The sequence below is a fragment of the Chlamydomonas reinhardtii genome, chromosome 1, assembly GCF_000002595.2.
Source record: "Chlamydomonas reinhardtii strain CC-503 cw92 mt+ chromosome 1, whole genome shotgun sequence".
NCBI lineage: Eukaryota > Viridiplantae > Chlorophyta > Chlorophyceae > Chlamydomonadales > Chlamydomonadaceae > Chlamydomonas > Chlamydomonas reinhardtii.
The window spans coordinates 2,113,433-2,125,521 of NC_057004.1; the positions used below are offsets into that span (position 1 = coordinate 2,113,433).

A 12,089-nucleotide genomic window follows, 5' to 3' on the forward strand; every position below is an offset into this window, starting at 1 on the left:
ATTTGCAGCCCAGCTGCACGTACCGGTCTCCTTGCCAGGCCTTGCCAGCCTCCGCCGGTTGACCGGCTCACGGGCCGAGGTCCTTAACAGTTGGGGCGAGGGTTTGGGTGGAATGCCCCAAGATCCAGACCACCCCTCATCCAGACGGTCATCCAGAGTCCCAGACGGTTCAAGAGGCATGATCGGTGCCAACACAGACTTCGTGACCCGCCCGCCCGCCCTCACCCGCCCGTCTTGACGCCGACCGCGCCTCCTGGCGCCCCCCGCCTCCGCATTCCTCGCCCCCTCGGTCCGGACTGAAGTGCCCCGGCCTCTCCTCACCCTCACGCTCACCGCCCCCAACATCAACCCCCTTCCCTTTCCACCTTTTCCCGCGCAATCCTGCTTCGCCACGGAGTTTACGGGGGGGGGGGGGGCGCACCAGTCGCCGTGGATCTGGATTACCAGGACCAGGAAGGCGGTACCTTTCTCCCCACGCCGACGAATCTTCTCCACCGACTGACAAGTGTTCCCCGGTCACGGGAAAAGGGGCTGAGCCCCTCCACAGTCCCACCTGTCCCTCGGTACATGGGCACGGGATCTCGTGGCCTGCCGTTGAAAGCCACGACGCGCATGCTGCCTTGCATGCTGCCCTCGTTGGATTAGCTTTGTTTGCAACGTTGTGGCCAGGGATTGATGTGACGGGGATACCATTTAATGTCGTTGGCAGCGACACCCTCACGGGCACCCCTGGTGTTTGGGCAATATCCTCGGCTGCCGCGGCCAGGGGAAAACCTGGTAATGACCCCTGCCTGTGCCACCCACAAGGCCACAACTCCTTGGCTGCTCAAAGCTCCTTCGCGCCACCCCCAAAAAATGGTGCGCTCCACCTGATGCATCCTCAATGGCAAGACACCGGTCGCCAGGTAGGACCGAACACAAACAAGGGTTCCCCAGTGCCTGGACTCCTGGAATCGCATTGAGACTGTGTCCAGTTCTGTGGTAGCCTCCGCGCAACCTACCCACACGAATTATGAATATGGGTGATCTATCTCCAGTTCTTCCTGTCCGCAAGTAGACACCCGGGTCGAGGCCACTGGCAGGGTCGGACGAGTCCTGCGCGCTGGCCATCGTCCCTGTGCCCTTTGCGCAATCAGCATTGCGTCACCCAGCTTCGCTCCCCGCAACGCATTGCAGAGGCCGTGCCGTGCAGGCCTCGGCCCTTATTAAGACCAGCCACCTGCCTCCTACAGGCCTGGGGCGATCCGTTGGCTACGCACTGCCCCACACATCCTGGCGAAAATGAAGAATGCGTCATCAAGGGCAACCCAGCGTGCAGCACCTCTCACACGCCGCAGTCGGCCCGCATAACGTCCGACCGCCATCCTAGACGCAGCAACCAGAAAGCGTGCGAGTGCTATCGCATCCCAGGCCGTCACGACAGCCTCATGTGGCCAACGTCTCTTTGGAGCATCATATGGCCGCTGCCAACAATATGTCCTCATCGCAATCGGCCACACGCTCTCTCGTACCGTTTTTATAAGGTATATGGGTTGTATTTCTCCGTGCTGGAAGCCTGATAGGCCTCCAGCTGGTATTCCCAGCAAGCGACCCTACCCAGCCGCGCGCCCCACAAGGGACTGCGCCACGGGGACAAAAAATCCTTGCATCCCTGATGACAACAGTCATTTGCCGTACCCCTTGCTCATACCGCCACGGTTGCATACTCCTACAACAGCCCCCTCGAAGCCGCGCCCTGCTCCACACGTGTTAAGAATCATGCATACTATCGGCTTGAGTACTAATACATGCATGCGCCATCAACCTGTCTGGCCTGCAGGCTGCAGACCCGGCCCGCTCCTGCCCGGCCCCCGCCTGCACCGGCACTGGAACATATGCAGGTGAGTCAACCGCATATCGGCGCCAGCTCCAAGCTCGCGCGTCAGCGGTGCAAACGCCAAACGTGGGCCAATGGCACCTCCAATGCCCGCCAAACTTAGCGGGCCTTTAGGAACAAAATTATTTGTGGGGAAGGGATTAAGTTGCCCTTATGAAGCGGGGCGCTTGCAAAAAAAATGAACTACAGCGTGTGCATGTGTAATCGTCGAGTACGTGCGCCTCATATCGTTGAATCCTTATCACCCCTTGGAACGCCCTATATGCAACACGCCCCGAAGCGTCTGACCTCTTCATGCCATGCGGCGGAACTCGGGGTTTAGCACACTGGCATCCCGCGCAGCCAGCGCACGGTGCGCGTGAGCTTGGCCCCCACAAAATGCGCCAATCGTTGCGTGTGACTGCAAAGCCTTGTGCAAATTTTATGTCCGTTCCAACTTCAAGGCACAGCTTTCCCCACCAGAGTTACGTCTGACATGGCGTCACACCAGCCAACTCAGCAGTCGGTACAGCGCGGCAGTAAAACCCCACACCTTATTTCTTCTGATCAACCGCCGGCATCTTCGTACCTCCTTCAGGCGACATATGTATGCCGCGGGCCTCCAGCACTGCTGGCGGTGCATCAAGACATGCCAGCAAAAAAGACCGCGCCCGTCGCTGTCAGCCGCAACAAGGTCAGCGAGCCCCACAAACGCCCCCACGCTATTGCACGAAAATGACAGGAGAGCCCATAGCAACGTACAGTGGATCTCGTGACTGCGGCCATACCTAGCCGGCGTAATTACCAGAATTCTTGAGCTCCGCTTTGCCGAAACACGTGTAAAACAAGGGTCATCGGAGAAGCTCAGCGCCGCAACGCACGGCCCCCACCGCACGGCCCCCTCACACGCGGGAAGCGCTACAGCTGGGCGGCGAGCCTTGTGCGTTGCGATCCCTGTGTGCTGCACCAAAAGCAGCACCGGTATCCATGATCGTAGTCTCTGTGTATTGCAACGGCGACTGTCAGGCCCCTCTCCTCCATAAATATAAAGCTTGTAAAGCTTGTGTCAGCTACTTCTTCGTTTTTGCTGGCGTTTCGTCCTCCAAGGTCCATGTCCTCAAAGCCCGCGGTCGTGCACTTTCAGATAATCATCAAGTGTGCGATTCTTCAAACTGTCTCTCTTGATTGCATGCCGTCTCAGCCAAAATAGTCTTTCGGCCGTGCTCAATCCGCCTTCTGCTTCATGCCGGCTGCGCCTGGGCCGCCGGCTTTCACGCCCGCTGCGAACGCGGCGGCGATGCCCGCGCTGGTGCCCGGCACCACGCCGGCGGCGCCAACCGCGCCGCCGGCGGCTGCGCGTGCCGCCGCCAGCCTCGCGTCCCGCAGGAAGGCGGCGCGCATGCGCACGTCCATGAATCCGCTCATGGCCAAGCCCAGGCTGCTGGTGAGGGCGGCGCGCGCCAGGTTGGCGGCCAGGCGGGGGCCGGCGATGCCGTAGCTGTGCATGAACTGCGCCAGGAAGAACCACTCCACCAGGCGGGCCACGGCCGCGAGCGGGAAGCGCGCCTGTGTGGGGGGTGACACGCAATGCCAGCAGGAGCAGTAGCGCGGGTCAGCGCAGCGCTGGTGAAGGCGGAGGCGCGGAGGCAGGGAGCAACGCACCCCACAGCCGAGGGCGGCTGGGTCGCGAGCGGAGCGGATCTACCTTAACCCTACCTTGCGGATCTACCGAAGCCATAACAGGGCCTACCCGAGCACAGAAAGCCATGATGTGCGGGTGCTGCAGCTGCTACAGCTCTCACGACTCCCTCACCTGTTCAAAGGTGCCCTCCAGTGCGCCGTCCAGCAGGATGTCCAGGCCATACACCACGTACTTGACCACGCTGTGGAGCGAGGGAGGGTTGCAAAAGCAAAAATGTTGGGGCACGGCGAATCAGCGAGGAGGAAGTACCAAAACTGCACGGTATATGGTACGCTGCAGTCTTCGCGGTTGCCCACGGTGAGGTACACACTGGCGCCGGCCCGTCGCCGGCCGCGACGACTCACTTCTCGCTCATGTGCAGCCACTGCGGTGCCAGCCACAGCAGCGCGCGGCACACGGTGCGGCCACCCAGGCAGCTCAGCATGAGGGGCTCGCGCAGGGAGGCGTAGGCGCGCGGCGCAAACACCATGAAGCACAGCGTCAGGGCGTAGGAGGCGCCGCCGACCACCGCCTGCACACACCGGACGGCGGGATGCATAGGCACAATGAGACGGCGTCAGCGCCAGGCCAAACGGCAAGTACTCTGCGACACGCAGCTTGTTCGCTGGTTTGGACTGGGCAAGTGCTCACAGCAACGCCCTGCCCTGCTTGCTGCGGCCGACAGAGACCTGACATGCTCAGCATACGCTCGCACTGTCTTTAAAGCAAAACGGTGATTAGGCGTGTGCACTGCCCTGCGCGCACGCACCACAACCGATGCCGTGACGTCCCGCACGCACCTGGCGCGCCTCGCCGGTGTGCAGCGACTTGACGACCGCCGCCACGTGCGCAAGCACCATGATAACCACCCACATGAAGGTGGTGCCGCGCGCCGTGATGGTCACGTAGTGCACGTAGCTGCGACCGCGCGGTGGGCCGCAATCAGGCGTGTGCACGGGTCACGGGTCATTGATGGGAGCGCATTGGCGAAGTCGTGCATACCGTACGCTTGCCGCAAAATGCGCTGAGACGAAGGCGGCATGTGATGTAGAGCTACAGCGGGGATAGCCAGTGTGCGGGTATGCATAAGCGGCGCATGCGCGGATGCACTGCCGCTGCCGCCAACTCGCATGTTCACAGACTTCACACCCTACTGCCAAAATTGCCTCACCTGCGCTCCATGTGCGGGTCGGGGAAGCCGCTCAAGCACAGCCGCATCAGCTGCGACAGCGAGGGCGGGGCCGCCAGCAGCCGGGCCACCGCCTCGTGGGATCTGGCGGCCGCAGCAGCAGGCCCGGCGGCGGCAGCGGAAGCAACAGCGGTACTGCTACTGCCCTGCTCCCGTGCGTCGGTCGTGGTGGTAGTGGCGGCGAGGCCCTCGGCGCTACCGACCGCGGGCATGTGAGGAACCGGCGCTGAGGCACGCACTTGCAGGTCGTCCGCCACCTGTTTGATGATGTGGATGCGTTCTGGTAAGCGCGGGCTACAGGCACCCACAGAAGCCCCGTAGCAAACATTTCCGTGCACAATCGTGCTTTAACAACGATTCACAGCACGAAGCGCACCCACCTCGTTCTCGTCAGCCGCCGCTGTCGCCGCCACCTGCTCCAGCGCCGCCGCTGCCATCACAAGCTGCAGGTCGCCGCCGCCCAGCGACGCCCACAGCGCCGCCGGCGTGTTGCCGGCCGCGTCGCGCGTCGTGTTCCACACCGTCACAGCCTCCGGGAACGATGCCATGCTCCAGCGCAGCAGCGCCTCAGCAGCCGTAGGGCTGCCCGGGCCGGACAGCGCCGCTGCCACCTCCGGCAGTTGGTCTGCCAGCGGCGGCAGGCAGCGCGCCTCGACCGCCAGGATGTGCAGCGGCGTGATGCCGCCCGGCGCGCGTGCGCTCCACACGGAGCCGGAGCCTACCTCGCTCGCCGCAGACGTCTCGGCCTCGCGGTACCACTGCAGCACCAGCTCGGTCATGCGCTGGCTGCCGCTGCGCACCGCGCGGTGCAGCAGCGTCAGCACCGGCGCAGCAGAGGTGTGGTCGCCGCGGCAGGCGGGCGGCACCAACGCCGTCACGGCGGCCGCGGCGGCCAAGCCGCCGCCGCCGGGCGCCGCGCGCAGGCGCTCCACCGCCGCCACCAGCAGCTCCTGCACGCAGCGCGCCAGCTCGGTGCGGCCGTGCTGCACGAAGTGCTCCAACAGGTGCTGGCCGGCCGCCAGCAGCGTGGGCGCCAGGTCGGGCTGCAGCAGCAGGTGAGCCACCTCGCCGCTCAGGTCCAACTCGTTGCGCTGCGAGCCCTCCTCCTCCTCCTCCTCCTCCTCCTCCTCCTCGGTTCCCGCCTCCTCCTCGGTTCCCGCCTCCGCCAAGGCCGCCACCTCCACGCCGCGCCGCTGCGGCTTGGAGGCTGCGGCGGCGGCGCCTGCGCTGCCCAGCAGCGCCGCCACGAAGTCCAGCCAGGTGGCCAGGTCACCCAGCAGCTGCTCCGCCTCCTCACGCTGCTCGGGGCCGGACAGGAAGGCGTCATCACAGGGGTCCAGCTGCCCCGCCGCCGCCAGCTCCCGCTGCAGCGCCAGCAGCTCGGACACGGGGCCGGCCTCACGCAGGCACGCCACGCACACCGCGTCCAGCATGCGCGGCGGCGGAGCCGCCACCTCCCGCTGCGGCCCCGCCGGCGCAGCCGCGCCGGCTGGCGGCGCAGCGCCGCGCCAGAGCTCCAGTCGCAGCACCAGGCCGGGGCAGCGGCTGTGGCGGCCGGCGGCCAGCAGCGCCACATCCACCTCCACCTGCAGCACCAGCGCGGCGCCGGAGCGCAGCACCGACAGCACGGGCACGTCCACGCAGCGCCCGTTGGCCTTGGCCACCAGGCTCAGGTCCGCGGCGGCGCAGGCCGGGGCGCCAGACGCGGTGCCGGCGGCCTCGGCGCCGGCGTAGCCGGCGAAGCGCCACGCCTCGCAGCCCTGTACCGCCATCGCCAGGCGCAGCTTGGGCCAGCTGCCCGGCCCCGGCAACACCTCGCTGCCGCCCGACAGCAGCGCCAGCTGCTGCTGCGCCGCCACCGCCGCAGCTGCCGCCAGCTGCTCCTCCGCGTGCGCCGCCAGCGGAGCGTGCAGCACCACCTGGGGCGCCGGCGGCGCGCTGGCGGCGCCATAGCGCGCGAGGGGGTCGTCCAGGCGGTCAACCGGTCCGTCTCTCACCGCCCAGGTCATGGCGTCGGGGTCCCACTGCAGGCTCCAGCAGTTGCCGCGCCGCTGCACGAACACGCACTGCCCGCCGCGCTCCTCGCCCTCGTCAGCGTCGGTGTACGCAGCGGTGCCAGCGGGCAGGCGCAGCAGCCCGCCCGACGTCTGCGGCACCCCCATGGCCGACAGGATGAGTGCGGGCAGGTCCAGCACCTCGGAAAGCTCGGCGTCAGCCACCGCCGCAGCGGCAGCTGCGGCGTTGCCGCCAGCGAGCAGCGCTGCCACGGCGGCCCCAGCGTCCTGGCGCTCCATCAGGTCCAGAGTCAGCTCCACACACCTGCAGCAACAGCTGATACTCGTTTGGCTTTTGTTCATGCACAGGGTTTTGAGCGCAAGCTATGTGGGCTAGGGTTGCACACTTGGGCGCTTCAGCCCCTCCCCTGTCTGGCAGGTGCCGCGTGCCTCAGTTACCGTAGTTGTCGTAGAGACTCAGACCCAGTATGACACATTCGCGAAACGCACGTGCCGGCGACCATACCGGCCGGACCACGCACGCCCCGCTGCGCATGTGACCTGCCGTATCCACATTTGTCGACCTGCGCCCTTCCCCCTGTCCACGCAACCATGCCAGCAGCCCCTGCCCCTTGCCCGCATCTCCCCTTGCGCCCCCACCGCAGGCGTTCTCACCCGCGCCTCACGGCCGCGCCGACCACCTGCAGCGCGCTGCCGTGCAGCTGCAGCGACTCGTTCACAGCGGCCACGAAGCCCGGTCGAAGGTCCTTTGGGTCCAGACCCGGCAGCTTGATGTACAGCTGCGTGCAGCGCTGCCGCGCCGCCTGCTGCGGCAGCAGCGACGACAGGGCCGCAGCCTCGCCGGCGCCGGTGGCATGCGCGCTGGAGCGGATGGACGCGGCTGCGGCGGGGTGGTGCACGGAGTGGTGGCCGCGGTAGCGCAGGTGCGTGCGGCGCAGCAGCGACACGGCCTGGACACTCTCCACGACGGCGGAGGGCGCGCTGGGTAGCGAGGCGCCGCTGTCGTCGGTGCTGGCCATGGCGGCGTGCGTCAGCGCGCAGACGGGCGTGAGCGGCGAGGAGCCGGGCGTGAGCGGCGCGCGTTCTGCCTTTGCGGCCGGCGCTCCCGCAGACTGAACGACATCCGTTCTTGCCGGCAACATATCTGCAGGCTTAAGCTCAGAAGGATCTCCGGTCACACGTCGCAGCCTGTGCACTGCGCAGTCGGCAGGCCACCCATTGTTCGTGTCGTCCCCGTAGGAGCGAAGCGGCGCTGCTTCAGTTTCCTGTCCCGCCGTGACGGCCTTCTCCATAGCAGCTTTGAGCCAAAAGCCTGCAAGTAGTGCCGTAACGGTCGAGCGTCATACGTTCCCACCCTATTACAGCATCGGCCCCCCAAGTTCCCGCGAACAAGTTCCCGCGAACAAGTTCCAGTTTTTAAAGGGTTGCCTGTGACACCTGCCTTTGGTTGAGCAAGCGGCAAGGGCCGCCGTGACGATAAATCCGATGAGGAGAAGCGCTCCCGTGTTTCCGGCCCAGAGTGATAGCGCAACGCCCAGACATGCCAGGACGGTGCTGGGAGCAAGCACTCCCGAGGAGGGCTGGACCTGCGGGAGCGCCGGATTCACCGAAATGCAACCGGGCAACATTTAAGCTGACAAATTGCTTTCCTTGCCCCGCTTCCCTTGCCCCGGGGCACGGCGATCCTGCGCCGCGGAGTTGGACGGTACTATTCTATGCTCACCACCCAGAAGCTTGGGCCCATCGCCGCGGCAACGGTGCGGCCCTCGGGCAAGTTGAAGCCCGGGGCCGGAAAGGCGCGAGAACGCAACGTGGTCTCCTTAGTTATACAATGGCCACACAGGGCTCCCTATCAAACCGACGCAGGGTGCCCGTAAGCCCGAGTCACGGCCGAATTCACAAATGTTCACTACGAAATTGCTTTGGGCTTTAGGAGAGTACTTGCGACAAAATAGTATATGGCACCTCAGGTCATTGCTCTGCAGGTGTTACTACCTACACGGCGATAAGGCACAGTCTGGCTTCTCGTAGGGGCCTTCAATCAGCGCCGATCAGCTCGGCTGGGAGCTGTCGGAGGGCCGAGGGCATCGATGGTAGTCCGCGTGTCGCCTTTACCGCATGTTTGGAACGAGGCATGTCCAGAGCTGCGCATGCCTTGCGCGCTACACCGACGCAGTGCGGTCAGCCGTTCAGCCGCACGCATCCAGGACAGGAGGTGCGCTACTGCATATGAGGACGCCCCGTTATTAGCGCCCCGCCGGCATATCAAAGGCAGGACACCCCTAATATGCGTGCGTCTGTTATCTACCATCCGCCGAATCAGCTTCTACTCCTTGTCCGGCCCATTGCCATCAGAGCCGCAGCGCGTGGGCACGACAGTACCTGCCCTTCCAGCACATATGCAGGATGCACTCGTCCAATGCCACGCGCAGCTGTGTAGCCGCGGTTGTGACAACGTAATTTTGATCGCCCTGGCGGCCTCCCGCTGCTTCAGCTTCAGCGGGGTTCAGGTAAGACCGTGGGGTGACCTGGGGTGAACTCGTGTCGACATGGATTGTCAGGGTTTGGCGATGGCACCGGAGAATCGAGCTGTTAAGCTATACGTGTTATATTGGCTCCATCGTGGAACCATTTAGACATCTTCAGGCTGCTGCTAAGGGACTCGTTGACAGTCTGTGCTGCCTCACGAGAGGACCTCGCTCGAGCTAATTTCGCGTATTTGACAACATTCTGCTTAGAGACTTGCATTTGATAACTTCATAAACTATATTTTGCTGGGGCCTAGACCCGCGAGCGTGAGGCTACCCTAGCGACAGCCGGTTCGTTCACCAGGATGGACGGCTTGCAGCGCATGTTTGCGGGTATGCGGGGAGCAGCAGCAGCTGGGCCCCCGACAGATACGCCTCAGGTGGACACCGCAGAGCAGATCTACATCTCTTCCCTCGCATTGCTGAAAATGCTCAAGCACGGTAAGGCGCCGTGTTTGCTTGGGTCCTCTGATAGTAGTGATGATGCTACATCCTGGAGGCCGACCGCGAGCGCTTGAAGGCCCTGCGCTGCGACCCCGTGTCCAGCTTCGGCACCCAGCTTGCTTGCAACCCGTGCACCAGCAGCTCTTCAATCATCCACCCGCCCACTCTGCCCGCAACCTTTGCAATAGGCCGCGCCGGTGTGCCCATGGAGGTCATGGGCCTCATGTTGGGCGAGTTTGTGGACGACTACACGGTGCGGGTGGTGGACGTGTTTGCGATGCCGCAGTCAGGCACAGGCGTCTCCGTGGAGGCCGTAGACCCCGTGTTCCAGACAAAGATGCTTGACATGCTTAAACAAGTGGGCCGGTGAGTGGTTGGAGGATTTGGGGAGAAGAGGGTTTGGGAGCAAGAGGGGAGGGGCCAACGGGCGGGCACACGGCGACAGGACGGGTTTGCTGCAGGTCTGCCCTGCACGCGAGGCGCGGGTGGGCGGGGCAGAGCGCAGGGACACCGATTTTTGCACGGGCCGCCAAGTTGTGGTGCCCCTCAAAGCCACTGCTAAGGTGGCTGGCCCCCTCACCGTGTCCCCTCACCCTTGGGACTCCGCCGCACAGCCCGGAGATGGTGGTGGGCTGGTACCACTCACACCCCGGCTTCGGCTGCTGGCTGTCAGGCGTGGATATCAACACGCAGCAGGTGTGTTGTCGTGCGGGGGCGTGCAGGAATCGCTCAAGCCGCAAGTCTCCCCGTAGCGTGCAGCGTAAGCTGGCGGGGCGCGACACCAGGCAACCGCACGCATCGATGGCGCGTACCCACTCAGCTGCGTGCACGCCCTCTTCCCCTGCGCTGCTGACCTCACTCTCGCGCGGTTCTAACCTCCTCCCAACTGCTCTTTTCCCTCATCGCGCCTTGTCCTCAAACCGGCGCAGTCTTTCGAGGCGCTGAACAACCGCGCGGTGGCAGTGGTGGTGGATCCAGTGCAGAGTGTGAAGGGCAAGGTGGTGATCGACGCCTTCCGCCTGATCAGCCCGCAGACCATGATGCTGGGCCAGGAGCCGCGGCAGACCACCTCAAACCTGGGGCACCTCAACAAGCCCTCCATCCAGGTGACCGGGGCTGTGCTGGGTGCTGGGCAGAGCGAGCACTGGGGCGGGGGCGCGGGTGGGCGGGGCTGACCGGGTAGGCACCGGCGGGCGCCGCGTGCGGCCGGTTGGACACAGGGATCTGGCAGCGGCTGTCACAGGACAGAGATGGGCAGCCGCTGTCACAAGACAGAGGTGGGCAGCGGCTGTCACCGGACAGAGGTGGGGGACAGAGGTGGGCAGCGGTTGTCCCAAGACAGAGGAGGGCAGCGGCTGCCCAAATGACTGCGGGGCAGATGGTTGTTCGGAATGGCGTAGGCACGTAGGAGGCATACCGGTAGTTTATGTGGTTGCCTGCTTGCTCACAGGCGCTGATTCACGGCCTGAACCGGCACTACTACTCCATCGCCATCAACTACCGGTGAGACCTTGAATTACACCTGTTTGTAAAGATGCAGATCGTATTGACAGGCTGCGGGGGCGCAGCAGCCCCACTTCCTGACCAACTGTCGAGCCTGCACTCCGAATGGCAGGTGGCGTTACGTGATACAAACCCGCAGTGCGCTGGGCTGCTCTGCATTCAACTTGCATTTCGCGTTACAGCACCCTGATTGCACACCCTCGCGCCCTTACCTCACGAGCCACGCTCACGCGCCCCAACACTCCGCAGCAAGAACGAGCTGGAGGAGCGCATGCTCCTCAACCTGTCCAAGCGCGGCTGGACGTCGGGGCTGCGGCTGGCAGACTTTGCGCAGCACAGCGAGAGCAACGAGAAGGTCATCAAGGAGCTCAAGGGCCTGGCGGAGAGGTGCGCGAGTCCGCGGCTGTGCGGCCGGCAGGGGCGACGGGCGCGGTCGTGAGCGGATTGTGTGGATGGGCGGTGGCAGCTCGGGTGGCGTAGATGTTCACTGCCGTATCACCGGTGAGAGGTGTACGGGCTACGGGCAAGCAGGCACTGCAGCGGCGCCAGTGAGTGATAGGGGCCTGCTGTGGAGTTACATGCTAGCGCCCCTCAAATGCACGCACACCTTCGGCCGTCCCACACCCACCTGCACAGGTACGACAAGGCGGTCATTGAGGAGCAGGAGCTGTCACCCGAGGCGCGCATCGTGGCGGGCGCGGGCAAGATGGACGCCAAGAAGCACCTGGCGGCGCAGGTGAGGGGCGCGAGTGGGTGCGGCAGCGGCGGGTAGGCTGAACTGTGCGAGTGGTGGCCTACATACGGTTGGTGGGCGTGATCAGCAGGGGGAAGCTTTATCGGAATTCGATGTGCAGGGCGTGTGGGCACATGCCCT

The 12,089-nt window shown here is 64.5% G+C and overlaps 2 protein-coding genes across 2 annotated transcripts in view; one reads left to right on the forward strand and one right to left on the reverse strand.

Moving 5' to 3' along the window:
- Positions 1-678: 678 nt before the first annotated feature.
- On the reverse strand, positions 679-8,733 carry CHLRE_01g011450v5 (uncharacterized protein). Its single transcript, XM_043058312.1, has 9 exons — positions 8,464-8,733; positions 8,182-8,326; positions 7,395-8,052; positions 5,106-7,044; positions 4,708-4,982; positions 4,337-4,454; positions 3,902-4,068; positions 3,669-3,738; positions 679-3,421 (listed from the first exon to the last, which is right to left on the reverse strand). Exons 1-9 carry the CDS (start codon positions 8,482-8,484, stop codon positions 3,080-3,082), a joined length of 3,735 nt encoding a protein of 1,244 aa, XP_042928226.1. The 5' UTR covers positions 8,485-8,733; the 3' UTR covers positions 679-3,079.
- Positions 8,734-9,367: 634 nt separating this feature from the next.
- CHLRE_01g011500v5 (uncharacterized protein) overlaps positions 9,368-12,089 on the forward strand; it is a 3,757-nt gene continuing 1,035 nt past the window's right edge. The window contains exons 1-7 of the mRNA XM_001689371.2: positions 9,368-9,709; positions 9,901-10,078; positions 10,327-10,408; positions 10,642-10,818; positions 11,163-11,215; positions 11,465-11,602; positions 11,852-11,951. Coding sequence (XP_001689423.2) covers positions 9,574-9,709; positions 9,901-10,078; positions 10,327-10,408; positions 10,642-10,818; positions 11,163-11,215; positions 11,465-11,602; positions 11,852-11,951 — 864 coding nt within the window. The 5' untranslated portion in view covers positions 9,368-9,573. The remainder of the gene's footprint in view (positions 9,710-9,900; positions 10,079-10,326; positions 10,409-10,641; positions 10,819-11,162; positions 11,216-11,464; positions 11,603-11,851; positions 11,952-12,089) is intronic.

Coding starts and splice junctions, on each gene's coding strand:
- CHLRE_01g011450v5 (XM_043058312.1), bottom strand. CDS start 8,484: ATGGGCCCAAGCTTCTGGGTG. Junction 7,045..7,394: donor GGCGCGGCCGTGAGGCGCGG/GTGAGAACGCCT, acceptor CTGTTGCTGCAG/GTGTGTGGAGCTGACTCTGG. Junction 3,422..3,668: donor TGGAGGGCACCTTTGAACAG/GTGAGGGAGTCG, acceptor CCCCCCACACAG/GCGCGCTTCCCGCTCGCGGC.